The 13,804-nt window shown below is 35.0% G+C and overlaps 1 protein-coding gene across 1 annotated transcript in view; it reads right to left on the bottom strand.

Annotated features, from left to right (window-relative positions):
- Positions 1-852: 852 nt before the first annotated feature.
- The window catches only part of FIG4 (FIG4 phosphoinositide 5-phosphatase), a 51,366-nt gene continuing 38,414 nt past the window's right edge, over positions 853-13,804 (bottom strand). The window contains exons 21-23 of the mRNA XM_057390165.1: positions 11,874-11,956; positions 7,709-7,798; positions 853-2,106 (exon numbers count right to left, since the gene is read on the bottom strand). Of these exons, the coding sequence (XP_057246148.1) occupies positions 1,929-2,106; positions 7,709-7,798; positions 11,874-11,956 (351 nt within the window). The 3' untranslated portion in view covers positions 853-1,928. The remainder of the gene's footprint in view (positions 2,107-7,708; positions 7,799-11,873; positions 11,957-13,804) is intronic.

Below are 13,804 nucleotides of genomic sequence, written 5' to 3'. Positions count from 1 at the left end.
GAATTGCTGAGGGCTGAACAGGCTTTCTCCTAGAGCTGTAAAATTATTACAGTCCCTAAATTTTGCAACAGCATCACTGGTTGTTGAAAAAGGGAATTTCATCTTTTATCTGTGGGCAAGTGGTACACTTTCAAGAGGTAACTTTTATGAATTACCAGTATCTGTCAACAACAAAAGTAAGGTCTGTGATAGTCTAGAATACATTCCTTGCAATAGTTTAAATGCAGTAAGGAGAGTGTGCATTTGTCTCACTAAGACATGAATTCCAGCTCTACATTTTTTCAAAGCAAGCATTTATTTTCATATTGGGCAAAAGAATTTAGTATAGGCTTATTTTTCYAGAGGAAAAAAGAGCACTGAGAGTTGCAATGAAATATTATTTAAAGTGACAATTCATTCTTGCATCTCCTAAAATACAGCCATTTGTCTCAAAGCAATTAACAAAAGAGAATGCACACCTAAATGCCTTGGTAGCTCGAGGTACCATGTTTTCTCACAGACTGCATGCAAGTCCTTCCCCGAGACACACAAACTCATATCACAAGAAGCCTTTTCTCCCTTTACCCACTGCATCTTTCCTTATATTGAATTACTGACAAAGGTGCAACTTACAGCATAAAATATTCAAAGATATTCAAACACGTTTGCAGTGAGCAGCCACAAATCTACCACATCTGCCTGAAAAGAAATTTACTGTGAACACAAATGTGTTCCCTACATCTGCTATATGCAGTTGGCCACATCCCTAAAACAGTTATTCTGCTATTCCAGAATATTCTGAATTTTAGCTTTCAATTGCAAATAGTAGGCTTCTCCCCCGTTTTGTTTTGGTTTTTTTTTTTTGTTTGTTTGTTTTGTTTTGTTTTGTTTTTCTTTTTTAATTTGAGACATGTTTCACTGACAAGCCCAAAAGAACCTGTTTAGACATGTGGTGCCTCTTCATTTCTTAGCCAGGACAGGACATGGTGTTCAGTCTTGTCTAACACAACCACTGTTTCTCTTGCATGATTGCCCCAGCTAATCCGGTCACTTACAGACACCACTTTCCTGGGAGGCTCYAGGCTTGAACCTGATGGCATCTCACAAATACAGGGACGGGAAGRGTATGCTTCAGAAAGAATAATGCCTGTCATACAGAAAAATGATGGGATGGTTTGGCACTCTCCGGGTGTCCAAACCCAGTAAAGTGAAGAGCATTCCCTCATTTGCAGATGCAGTCATTATGGGATTCTCCTCAGGCTCCTACTAGAAGCCTGKGCTAATGAGTCACAAGCCATCCTCACCCTGCAGCGTGTGGCACAGATTCTGTAGCTACCAGCACCACTGAGATTAGTTTTGACATATATTAGGATTGCAAAGTTTATTAATGTTGATGCAAATTTAGATTTTGACATATTTTCCAGTTTTGCTTAAGAAAGCGGCGAATTGCAAGCAATAAGTAATTCTAGCACTGACTTTGCTATAAATATCAAGAAACATCAGAAAATATTCTRTAAAAAATGATTGTCTGCAGTCATGGAACAAAGAAGAAGAAAACTATTCTCTTCTGATTCTTGTGTATAAATGACTTCAGTTTTATTAGCAAATGTAACAATATAAGAAATTAATATAAAAAAACTGAAGATGCCATATTTTCTATACYATAAATCACTACATACTCTCCAGTGACTCTGGGTGCTCTGATTATTCACTTAGTCTCTTAAGATACACTTTTAGCTAAAAAGATATTAAATAACCWTTTAAATCAGATATTAAATCACCTTTTTTCCCTAAAACACAATACAATAAATGGGTAACAGTGAAGAATAATAAATAGAAAAGTTAGCAATAAATTCGTTACTGCAAAAAGACAAAACTAGATCTCCTTTCTAAAATTATTTTTATGACGTATCAGTACAGTAGATTTGGCACGTGAATCCGGCTTGGATTTACATGTATCTGTTTCGGATGTACTCTCTGTACATAAGGAAGTCATCTTTTCCCAGGGGCTGCATGATTCCTCTTCCAGCCTGAATGTGTGCATGGAAAATCTCTATCGATTTCCAATCAGCTCTTGGGGGCTGGACTTCATAAATATTGTCTTGAGAAAARGAGGAGATGGGTATTCTGGAAAAAAAACAAACATGCAAAATATTTGGAACTTTAGGTAAAAAATTTTTACAGAGAAGAGTATTTATTTTCCTTGAAATATACAGGAGAATCAATGAGAGGGCAAATTCCCAGTAGATAATTCATTTACCTCGATCTTTATCACTGCTGCAGACCTGATAAGACACAGCTTTCCAAGTAGGGTAATTAGGTAAGTTGTCACTAATCCCATTACAGAATACCTTCTCACTTCCCTTTGCCCTGCCCTCATTTCTTCATCCTTCCTCAGATCTGTTACAATCACTAAGTACCCCAGCTAAAGTAGATCTGTGCCATGCATTATAGCAGATAAAAGATTTCACTGAGCTATCCACTTAGTTGCAATTATAACAAGTGATTGTACTCTGAGCCAACACAGAGAAAGGATTAATTAAGTATGAAATTTCCATCCAATTATCAGGAAACAGACAATTTATTATCAGCATCAGCACTCAGATGTTTTATGAAAATATTTTTAAATCATCTTCATACAACAAATACCATATTTGAATCCTAATACCCACATATTTTTGGGCTCAAATCTTCTCAGGTAAGAAAGTAAAAAGGCAACTTATTGTCAAAGCTTACCATTTCATAAAGCAGACATCAACAAGCCCAAATGCAATGAAGATTCAGATATTAGCATCATTGCCATGTTCTACAGAAGCCACAGTGACTCACTAATTGGGCGCTTTTCAAGAAATGAGAAGTTATTTTTAAGTGTAGAATCTCCTCTTTTAAAGGTAAAAAAACAAGTAAGAACTGGAATGCTAAAGCAAAGCAGAAGTTCTTCTATAAATAAAATGCCCTAATAAACTTCTAGTTGCATTTTGAGCACAAACTAATGTTTGACACTGTTTCTAAATCAGAATCTCCACTGAAACTGCCAAAAACCCTTGCTCCCTCATTTTGCAGCCTTCTATTTTATTAAAATATTTTGCATTTTGGATTCTTTATCATGTGACAGTTTGTTAGTTTTAAAAAATGATTGCATTATGTCATATAGTATACATTGTGCCTAATATCCCACTACAACTGGAATATGGTATGTAAAATAAAAAGGTTTCCAGAGTAAAGTAATACTTCTCAATATCATATTTCAACTTTGCACAGCCACACATTAATTTTATTTTACTTTGACTGCAGTGATAGAATTACTTATATGAGTATATTATTGAACCTGAGACAATAAAATCACTGGTCACCCATGGAGTTTGGCTGTATACTCTAAAACTCCTTTCTTTACCCTTAACAATGTGATAATGAGAAGAAACTATCACTTTGTATAAGTGGGTGTTTTCAGAAGTGGCAAAAATACATTAGTGTATCTAACTTTATAACTAGATGCTTTAAAAATAGATTGCTTTTCAAAGCATCCATAGATTCTGCAGMTAAATCCAGCATAAATCATCCAAGCTGAGACTCCAGCAATGGCACTGGACACTAGCACACTGTACTAACTTACCAATGTCACTATTTAACAACAAAAGATGGCACTTACTSAAACATAACTGGTCTGCCTGGCCCACTGACAAGTGGCCAATTAAGTAAAAGAGCAAAGCAGAGCCATAACAGTAAATTGATGCTTTCTCCATTTATTGATTGATTTCTAAAGATATGGCATTTCTGAAGCACTAACGACTCAAAAATGGCACAATGGAAGCTGGGCAGCAAAGTGCATTTCATTTTGAGAATTTAATAACTAAATCTCAATTTTCCACCTACTGGCATCAAYATGATAAAAATATATTGAAAGAACCACATGTTCATGCATGCCAACTCTGATTAATAACCCTGTATTAATSTGTAACTATTTGTAGAGTGCTTGTATTATCCAGTCATTTAATTAAAAGTCATTTCTCCAGCACTATTCATGTAAAATTCTATTCTCCTTAATAAGGTTGATATCTTACAATAGTCATGAARGAGAGAAAGTTATTTATGGCTTGGCTATTGGGTTTCCCTAGAGAYCTGTAGTTTTATGGCCTTCCAGTGAAAATGACGTAGATAGGAACATAAACATTACGTCACAAAGGACAGTATCCTTGATGTGCAATTTTCAATTATTTTCATCCCACTTGTGAGCAGGCTTCCTGGTGTTGGGTTTTTACCAGGAGTATCACTGTCTCTACAGCAAAAGATACAGTTAAAACCTTCAGTTACAATGAGGATGTTCCATACTTCCAAGGAAAAGTGTGTGGTGATGTGCTTAGCTCTCAGACACACAGCAGTCACCAGAAAGCCACTATTATTTGTTCCAACATTGATTAGTTCTYCTCAAGTCTATAAAGTATATCTAAGAAGGAAACAAAATGTACACTTTCACCTTGTTTGAACCTTAAGCAAAATAGTCAGAGGGCTGGAGCACCTCTCCTATGGAGAAAGGCTGAAAGAGCTGGAGTTACTCAGTCTGGACAAGACAAGGCTCCGGGGAGACCTTATAGCACCTSCCAGTACCTAAAGGGGGCTGCAACAGACCTGGAGAGGGACTTCTTGCAAGGGCAYGAAGTRACAGGAGAAGGGGGGATGGCTTYAAACTGAAAGAAGATAGGTTTAATTCAGACAGTAGAAGGAAATCCTTTACTGTGAGGGTAGGGAGACACTGGGACAGGTCACCCAGAGGTGTGTTTGCCCCATCCCTGGCAATGCTCAAGGTCAGGCTGGATGGGGYTTTGAGCAATCTGTGGAAGGTGTCCCTGTCTGTGGCAGGGGGTTGGAGCTAGACCACTTAAAGTGGTCTTTTAAGATCTCTTCCAACCCAAATCTGGCTGAATCAGAGGCACTGAAGACAGCTTGGACTCTGATGTATGCACCAGCCACACTTCATTATAAGGGTGTTCAAGAGTTCAAGTCCATGCTCTTCTTTTGYGCTACAATGAATAAAAAAATTCAATTCCCTTTTCAGGAGGGAATAAAATTTCTTGTACTCCTAGATAAATGTATGAACTGCATTTGAAAAAGTTTTGAGAATATATTTTTACAACAGTATTATTTATATCATACCACAATGAATACTAGGGAATTGGGGAATTAGGAACAGGTGCACWGTGTCAGCCAACAGTAATTACACTACAGTACTTAAAGTCTCTCTTCATATACATTATAATAGATTGTGCTAAAARTAGTCCAGCTCTCTTTAGCTCGATTTAGCTCTAACTCAAATTCTATCATCTTTTCCTTCATGGAATTTCTAAGAACAAAAAGAATTTCAATATCTTTCCACATCCTCCACTCAACTTCAGTATTATTTCACTGCATCACTTCAGTACCTATTCAAGTCCCCATTTCTTATTTCTAGTCTATACTTACAGTTTCTAAATTTAAGCCAGAAGCTTCTCTTCAGTATTTCTACAATTCTTATTTGAATTCATAAATATCACTGCAGTGACATTATAAAAGTAAGAAATATTTCTTCTTTTATAGTGGATCCATGTATTTGATTAAAATGGTCAAGTATTTAAAAGCTGTGAGATGTGGAGTAATTAAAAAAGATTTTATTGAAAAGTGTAGAAAGGACAGCAATTAAACTAAGCCTAAATTCTATCTCACTGCTGATAAGACACTAAAGTTTCAGACTGACAACTTCATATTACYATGAAAAGAACTAAGGTTTAACTGCATTTGATCATATATGAAGGAACTACTGGAAAATTAAATTTGTCAGATTTTTTTTCAATTTAAAGTGCATCTAACATCAAGTTAATACAAGTTAGTATAATTTTTCAATTTCTTCAAGAGCTCCTTGTGAAACACAGCAAGCTGTGCCTCAGCTGCTGTTACTGACAACCCTCCCCCTCCCTTCTCCCTATTCTTGAGTACACTTATGTTCATTCTATTTTATCTCTAAAGTTAGTATTCTCCAAGGAAATTCCTGATTCAGAGCAGCAATTCAAACTCAGTAAGAGAAAGCTTCCTTGTTTCAGAATTGAACAACATGCCTTTAAAGAAAGGCTGTGTTGATGACTTTAACTAAAAGAACAATCTGTCACCATCCAAAAATATTTAAACATTTTTWAAAAAAGTTACAGAACAAAACCCAAAGAAAAWTTTTAAGCTGTCTAAAGATACACTTCCATTAAAAAGAAATTACCAACTCTGTAAATCAATGCTCTCTGATCTGCACAGAGGAGTATGTTCAGAAGAACTGGTAGGGAGAGATGACCTAAGTGACTTCAAGAGAAGGAGTGAGAGGAGGCACAGATTTGTGTGCTCTATGACTTTTACACTTCTACCATTCAGAAACACACAGAAATTACACTTGGGAAAAAGAAATATTAACATCTGACTACCCAAAAGCCACTAGAATTCTGTGTATAGAGTATCTTTATTATGTTCATTTYACAGCAACTGAGCATTGGGAAAAAAATTAACTGTATATTTAAAAGGGTAAGAAAGGAATGATTATCTCCTAKGCTGTCTTACATGCTGGGAGATTTTGCAATTACAAAAAAGAAATTGCCTTCATCCACAGCAAAAATATTCTTCTTATTATAAAATATTTTCTCAATATATACATCCATTTAAAACATTCAGGCTTGTTCCCTCATATTGAAAAACAGTTTTACAGTTTGCCAATCTAATTTACTACTTTAATACCCATTAGATATRTTTTATTATAAAACTACAGGCTCATTTACCTACAAATGTGGTATCATCACTTTAAATGTAGATAATACCAAGTGACTAAACACTGCTATTGGTCTCATACACAGCATTACAGTTGTTTCATGTCATTATACTTTCTCAGTCCAACTGAGACTCACAAAGCCTCTCTCCCTACCTAGGTATAAATGCTCAAATGTCCAAGGTTCCCTCACTTCATCAGCACAGAGGGGTGGACAAGAGGCAGTSAAAGAAACAAAGCTGAGGCTTCTGTAAATCAATGGATTGCAGCACAGGTCTTGCACTTCTAAGAAGTGGCCATGTTGTTGGATAAAAGATCATGTACTCCAGAGACAGAAGTAAATAAAGTTCTGCCTTRTCTTGGTGAAGCTTTGAGCTGCCGACAGTACAGTAAGATATCAGCTGAGAAGGTAGTACTTGATCATCTAAATTATAAGACCYGGTTCAATACTAGTATGACATTTGGTTAACAGCACAACCCTTTTTTATACTAATACTAAGAAAGTTCAAATGCAACTTTGAACATTTTTAATGAAGAATATGTAAGTCAACCAATCTTTCAAATTGCCTCTTTCAAAAGTAATCACAGAAAGAAGAAATTGCCCTTTAAACTCAGTAGATTCAGCTCTTTCTGTTAATTCAGAATTGCTAAGACTTTTGATTACACACCACTTGATACTGCAAAAAAAAAAACCAAAACAACAGCACTCCCCAAAAGAACACAAACAAAAAACAAACCTCCAAAAACCCCAAACCTCCCAAATCCTCAAACCCTCAAAAGTCCAGCTTAAACAAAACAAAAATCCAGTTCTTCATGCTATGCACTGAATTCCCTTATGCAGTAAAAAAAATGGAAGTGTGATTCTCATGCAATTGAACATCCAATTTTCCTGATGATTTTTCACATTTAATGACAAACCAAAATCAGGCTAAGGGGAAAAAGGAAAAGAATACTTACAAATTTATAACCTTATCCAAGGGATGCTTTGAACAAAATTGCTGGCTGCCCTTGTCTTGTTTATGCTGACTCTGTCCCAGCTGAACAAACCTGTGAAAAGCAGTGGATCGGAAAATAAATCAAAGAAATAAAAGAACTATCTCCCAAAAATCATGACACAAAAGAAAATGACACTCAAAAATGAGGTATTGAGTTGTCCTATAGAAGTCACTGATCGTGATGTACCTTTCTGGAAAAAAAGACAGATTTTTCTAAGTTCACAAAGGGTGCACGCCTGAACTCAGAACCTCCTTTGAAAAAAGATTTGTTTACCAGCTGGTGTCACCTAGGATGCCATGGCAGAGAAATAGGCTTCCCCTAGGAAACAGGCTCTACAGTCAACTTCCTGTGTCATTTTCAAAGCAATCAGAGGAATAGTCTATGGAAAAATCAGCAAAAGACACAAAGTTTTTCAAGTTTCAGATTTAAATCAGTCCTCTGCTGAATGTAATATAGTTCATTCATCTRAAACTCCATTAGTACAGATCATTTATTTACAAGCACAACCTTTTGGGACAATTTCTCCATCTCCAAATATTTGCTGGAAGACACTGCCAATAGAAAATACTGGGKTTTTTTTCTTGTCAATGAATTGGAACAAAATCTTTTGAAAAGTAGCTTATCATGCATCTTAGTGACTCAGAATAGAAGGAAATATCAGACAGTTTCAAATGTGAGTATATGTAGCTATCTCACACTCAATTTGTTCATTCTCCAACATATCTGTGACATTGAAAAGACACGTAAATGTTAGTTGTGATTTACTAGTTTAATTTTCTGAGGCAGAGGGTTTTTCTTAACACTGAGCTTCCATTCAGTTTAAGCAGTTGTACTGGTCTGTTTCAGGAATATTTACTGCATTTTAACAAGCAACTATTACCAGTGCAAAACGGATTGCATGAAAGAGTGTACAGAAGTCAAAAGAACAACATGCTCCTAAACAATGTATTGCAAATTTTCTTTGTGCKGCATTTAGACTCTACACTGTAGAAATAAAAGCCTCAGAGACAAGCAACAGCACTTTGGACATTAAAAGAATAAATACTCACATTTCTAAATAAGAGAAATGTAAGTGGAAATCAATGTAATTAAGATCTTCTAGTGCAGGAGCTTGCTATTGAAACCAACTTAAAAAAAAAACAAAGGCAAACTAATTGCATAAGTATTTTGATTAATTGCATCAAATTATTCAGTGTTTTTAAAGTAACAAAAACTAAATGAACACAAGCAAGTTACCCCACGTCAGTAACACACCATGCACAGTTGATCTGCAGCATAMATCCTCAAACTACTTGCGAGACCTCCTGCCACTTCCAGCCTCAATCTGTGCTTCTGTGATTTCTGYTTTGATGAGAATTATCTCAGCCATCAGCAAAAATGGGCTGAATAGATTCAAATTACTTTCAATTTGCATTTGCAAATAGGCTTAAGATAGTTCAGTTGATGTAAAGCAACTTAACCTGAAGTACTTTGAATCTGCAAGACCCTAATCCTAACAATGAAAAAAGYGTGTAACCTGTCCAGCGATGTCACGTGAAGTCAGGATCTCACATTTCCATTTCTCTTATTACAATAACAGAAAAGGCTTGATGTGAGAACTGTAATCATACTGTGAAAGAAATTGCTGCTATTCTCAAACGATGTACATTTTGGAAAGTATAGATTTTACTGACATCCTTTATTACATAAATCAGCACACCAGACCAGAAATAGCACTATGTCTTGTTAGCTAAAAAGAGATTAAAGAATTTGTAATTTTGTCTATTTTTAAAACTTGCATTGTTTGAAGGAAATGAAATAAAGGCAGGTCTGTTTTTTTTCTTGAAAASGACATGAATAGGGAGCTTCAAAGCCACCAAGGGGTTTGCAGTTTTACATTGACAATAGACTGAATTCTAGTCCAGCYTGAAGAAATTATAGAATTGGAAGTAGCTGCAATTCTGGATGTTAACACAGAATTATTCATCTGCACAGAGAGACTCACAGTAGATCCCAGCTCACACTGGGCCATTTGCAGAACCACAATACCTACCTGCTATATCAAAGGATATTTGTCAAATTTGCATCCATTTTCTAGTGGTTAAAATAAAAAAAAATCCAAAACAAAAGTAGAGGCATAGGTGAAGGTAAAGATTTCAGAGATAATRAGAAACATCCTCCTTAACCTTATTCAAGGATCTACTTTCTTCAAATTRCTCAGCTTGTAGGAAACAGGCAGAAATGGGAATTTTAAAGAAMAAGAGTGCAAGAGAAGTAGCTACAACTAAAGAAAAAGTAACAGAAAAATACTTCAAAATAAAAAAATACTTTGAGTGGATTAATGAACTGAGTCAGGATGAAACACCRTGTATCTCCAAATTAGAAGATACCACAGTGAATTAAAATTTCCTTTAAAAATTGGAGAGGTTTCAAATATAACAAAGTAGTTACTGCTATTAYACATTAGAAAATAAAAACAAATGCACACAAGGTTACTGATTTGCACTCCTGATATCTTGCAAACGCAATTTCTTAGCAACAGTATTTTAAGACTTTTGGAACTAARAGGGTCTTCAATTTGGATCTAAATTTGTCCAACTGATTCCCAATTATTAGCTGCCATGATTCTGCCTAGTTTTCAAAGAAAATATTGCAGCTCAGGAAAGAAACTCCTCCACCAGGGAACTCAATGAGTAACTTTTTGGTTCAGCTCTAGTTCACCTGTAACTGAAATTATTCAATTCACTTTTGGTTTAAGTTAAACAAAAAAATCAAAACGTTCAAAATAATTACTGGTTCAAGAAATAAAGGGAATTTTGAACCAGTTTCTWTTTGGCTTCAGCTTTGTTCTGTGATATTGAGGAGAGAACTTGAGACCAATAGTGTAACTACACATTTTTTAACAAGAGCAACAGGTAGCCAGTGCTCTATATGGGGCTATGGCAAGTCAGAACAGCATTCCTGATTGCTCCTGGGGGCAGATAATTCATGGCTCATGCGGGAATGGTGACAGGTGTCTTCTAGAGGGTAACAGTCTGAGTTACCCTTGAATCAAAGCAGAAATTTTTGTATAGTTGGAGMTGGGAGGTGATACCTTGATGTGCTCCCACCAATGCAAGTGGGAACTTGCTGGACCACCTAAGGAGCTGGATTTTATCTTGGACTACACTGTATCTTATTCATCTCCTGTCCCTATGGCTTGAATTCCTAAAGCCATTTATTAAGAGCAAGTGGTAGTAGGATGCTGCTCCAAATGCAGTGTGTAAGACTGAACATCATCACATTCACTTTGCTCAGTGATGCACATGAACACACACACCTCATGTATTTGCAAGTCATTGTTCCATGGCACTCCAACAATAGCAAGGGTCAAGCTGACCTCTCCTTCTTCTAAACTTACACTACAAGTATCTGTCACTTAGGTAGCCGTGGTGCTGTAGTGTGAGTTGTTCTGACTGCTTTTTCAACTCTTCTCACAGTCTATACCAGATTTAGTAATGGTCTCAAGGTATCCCTATAATATCCACAAGCTTTTATTTCAAGCTCAAAAGACCAGAATGTTTCAAGAAAAAGGAGTAATACGAATCAGAAAAGTAATTTTCCTTCAAAAGCCACAAAGTATTTCCTTCARAAAGTCACACAACTATTTCAATTTGAGTAAAAGGTAACAGTTAACACACACCTCATGTTAAAAAAAAAAGACAACTTCTATTATTTTATATACATTTTTACAGAACAAGCTATTTCATTATGACTGACTTGAATTGGAGCAATTCAACATTTGAAAAATGCAAACCCCACAAAGTTTACAATCATGGAAGCACTCCAGTAGAATTTACTTATCAATGGAATATGGAATTCCTATGAATTTACTTTTAAATTTCTAGGACTATAGTAAGTGACAGTAATTTCTTTTGAAGCATCTTTCACTTGATTTAAACTCCAAATTTTGCTTTCAGAGACATCTGAATAGCTTCCATTGAAATCAGAATTGTCACAGACATACTTTGAAAAAAGATAGTATATATATCCAAATTTCTCTGAAATTTATAATTTAAATAAGTTTAATCAAAGGCAGCACTATGATAAATCACACTCAACTAGCTCAAATTATCTTTTACCAATTACCATAGGAAATTTATCTCACCTTGCATATATGGTGAGATCATCTTCTGAAGGGATATCTGAAAGATTGACTCCATACACATCTTTTGTTGATTGCACTACATTCTGGAAAATAAGAAAGATTCAGACTAAGAATACCATAACAACATCTAAAGAAAGTTTGCTCTTAAGAAAGAACTTCTTTACAAACCAAAATATAATTTCAAAAGTGCAGACAAAAACAAGCAGGTTTTTCACATCCACAGCAATCTTAGTTTACACATATTTTTTTAGGAAATTAATTTATTAAAAATTTTAATCAACACATTTATTCAACAGTTAAAGAATCTTGAAAGATAACATCAGATAAAACAACATATAAAGAGAATAAATTATATTCACAGAACATAATGGTRTAGTTATGAAATTCTGTTCTGTGTTGAAACTTAATATAGAATAAATCATATTCGTTCAGAACATGCTCCCACATTTGCTTTCACATTTCCTGCTGTCAATTCTGCAATAATTACAAACCTCAGGTTGAACAAAACTATTTTTATTTTATGCATTATGTAATCATGTCAGTCAACTATAACAAGGAATCAATGCACATGCAATAGTTCACTAACTGTGTCTAATGATTCAGTGCTAAACTGAGGAAGGTTTTCTGACAAGACACATATGACTGTGAGTCAAATATAAAGACAGTTTTCTTTTAGTTCAATAAGATTCAAAGTCAAAGAACTTCAGAAAGGTATGTCCTGCCCAGAAGTATAAATGCATTTTTTATTAACCTCTCAGAGATGTGAACAGAATGGAACTAGCTTTTGGGTTCCCCAGATAATAAGGAATGGCATGAATTAACAATGCAAATTATGGCTAAAATTCAGTGCATGAAAAGGAGCTAATAAATTGGAATGTATTTTTTCGTATGCATTACTAAAAAGTCAGAATAGTTCACCCAATTTTAAGCCATTGAAATTCAGTAAAACATTTCAAATCATACTTTGTGTTTACATGCATCTTTCATTTAAGTATCTTAAAAATCTAGACAAGATATCTTAGGGAAGGAAAAACTAATGCGAGATAAATTGTGCAATAGTATGAATCGAGAATAAAATTTCAAGTTGGATTTCTGTTAAAAAAGATAAGAAACAATCTGATCTGCTGGAGAACAGGTACTCTGTTATTCAGAGATAATGGAAAACTTTCAGATAAAATATCTTGCATAAACACGAATAAATAAATGCACTCGTACTGGTTTAGGAACTATTGCACTATGAAGGATAAAAAACCATTATCTGGGAACAYACAAGCCTAGGCTAAAGACTGAATCAAAGTCTGGATTATGGAAAAAAAGAAAAAGGCAATTTAATTGTCTGTTGCCTATCAGGCACTACATTTTAGGCTAAGGTCATCAATTTTGTTCAGAAGTGATAATATGCACAATACTATAACCATTTAAATTAGCTTTGACTTTAAAAAAAATCCAACCCCCCCCCCCCTTGACAACATAAGTATTTTCCAAATTTATAGAGTGTTCATTAGCATAACCTTTTGCTAAGACATTTTCAGTGGTATCCAAAATGGACATCTACAAAAAAGAATTTGAAGAACTATTACATGAACTAATAAAATAGATACTTCTATCTTCTGTAATTCCTTAAACAACTCAATATTTTCATTAAATTAGCACCCAAGGGATTCCAACAAAATGGGAGWTATGCTAACAAAAAAAAAAGATTAATAGCCCACAAGTGAGAATATACATTCTTTCCACCTGACTGGGCAAATGCAATTTATTTCACTATTTTATTCACTGCCATTATCTTCAACCTTGGTAACAGTAACAGCACAAGACCTATGTGATAACCTTATCATGCACATTTTTGAAATCAATTACTTTTTTTTTAAATGCCAGACCACATAATTATGGAACAGCAATTTAAAAGTGTTCACATAAATCAGGTTGAT

This window comes from Malurus melanocephalus, unplaced genomic scaffold (assembly GCF_030028575.1).
Source record: "Malurus melanocephalus ecotype Western Australia unplaced genomic scaffold, MMel_1.1 scaffold_23, whole genome shotgun sequence".
Lineage (NCBI taxonomy): Eukaryota > Metazoa > Chordata > Aves > Passeriformes > Maluridae > Malurus > Malurus melanocephalus.
The sequence above is the reverse complement of the archived record's forward strand: the minus strand, read 5'-3'. Positions and strand labels throughout refer to the sequence as shown.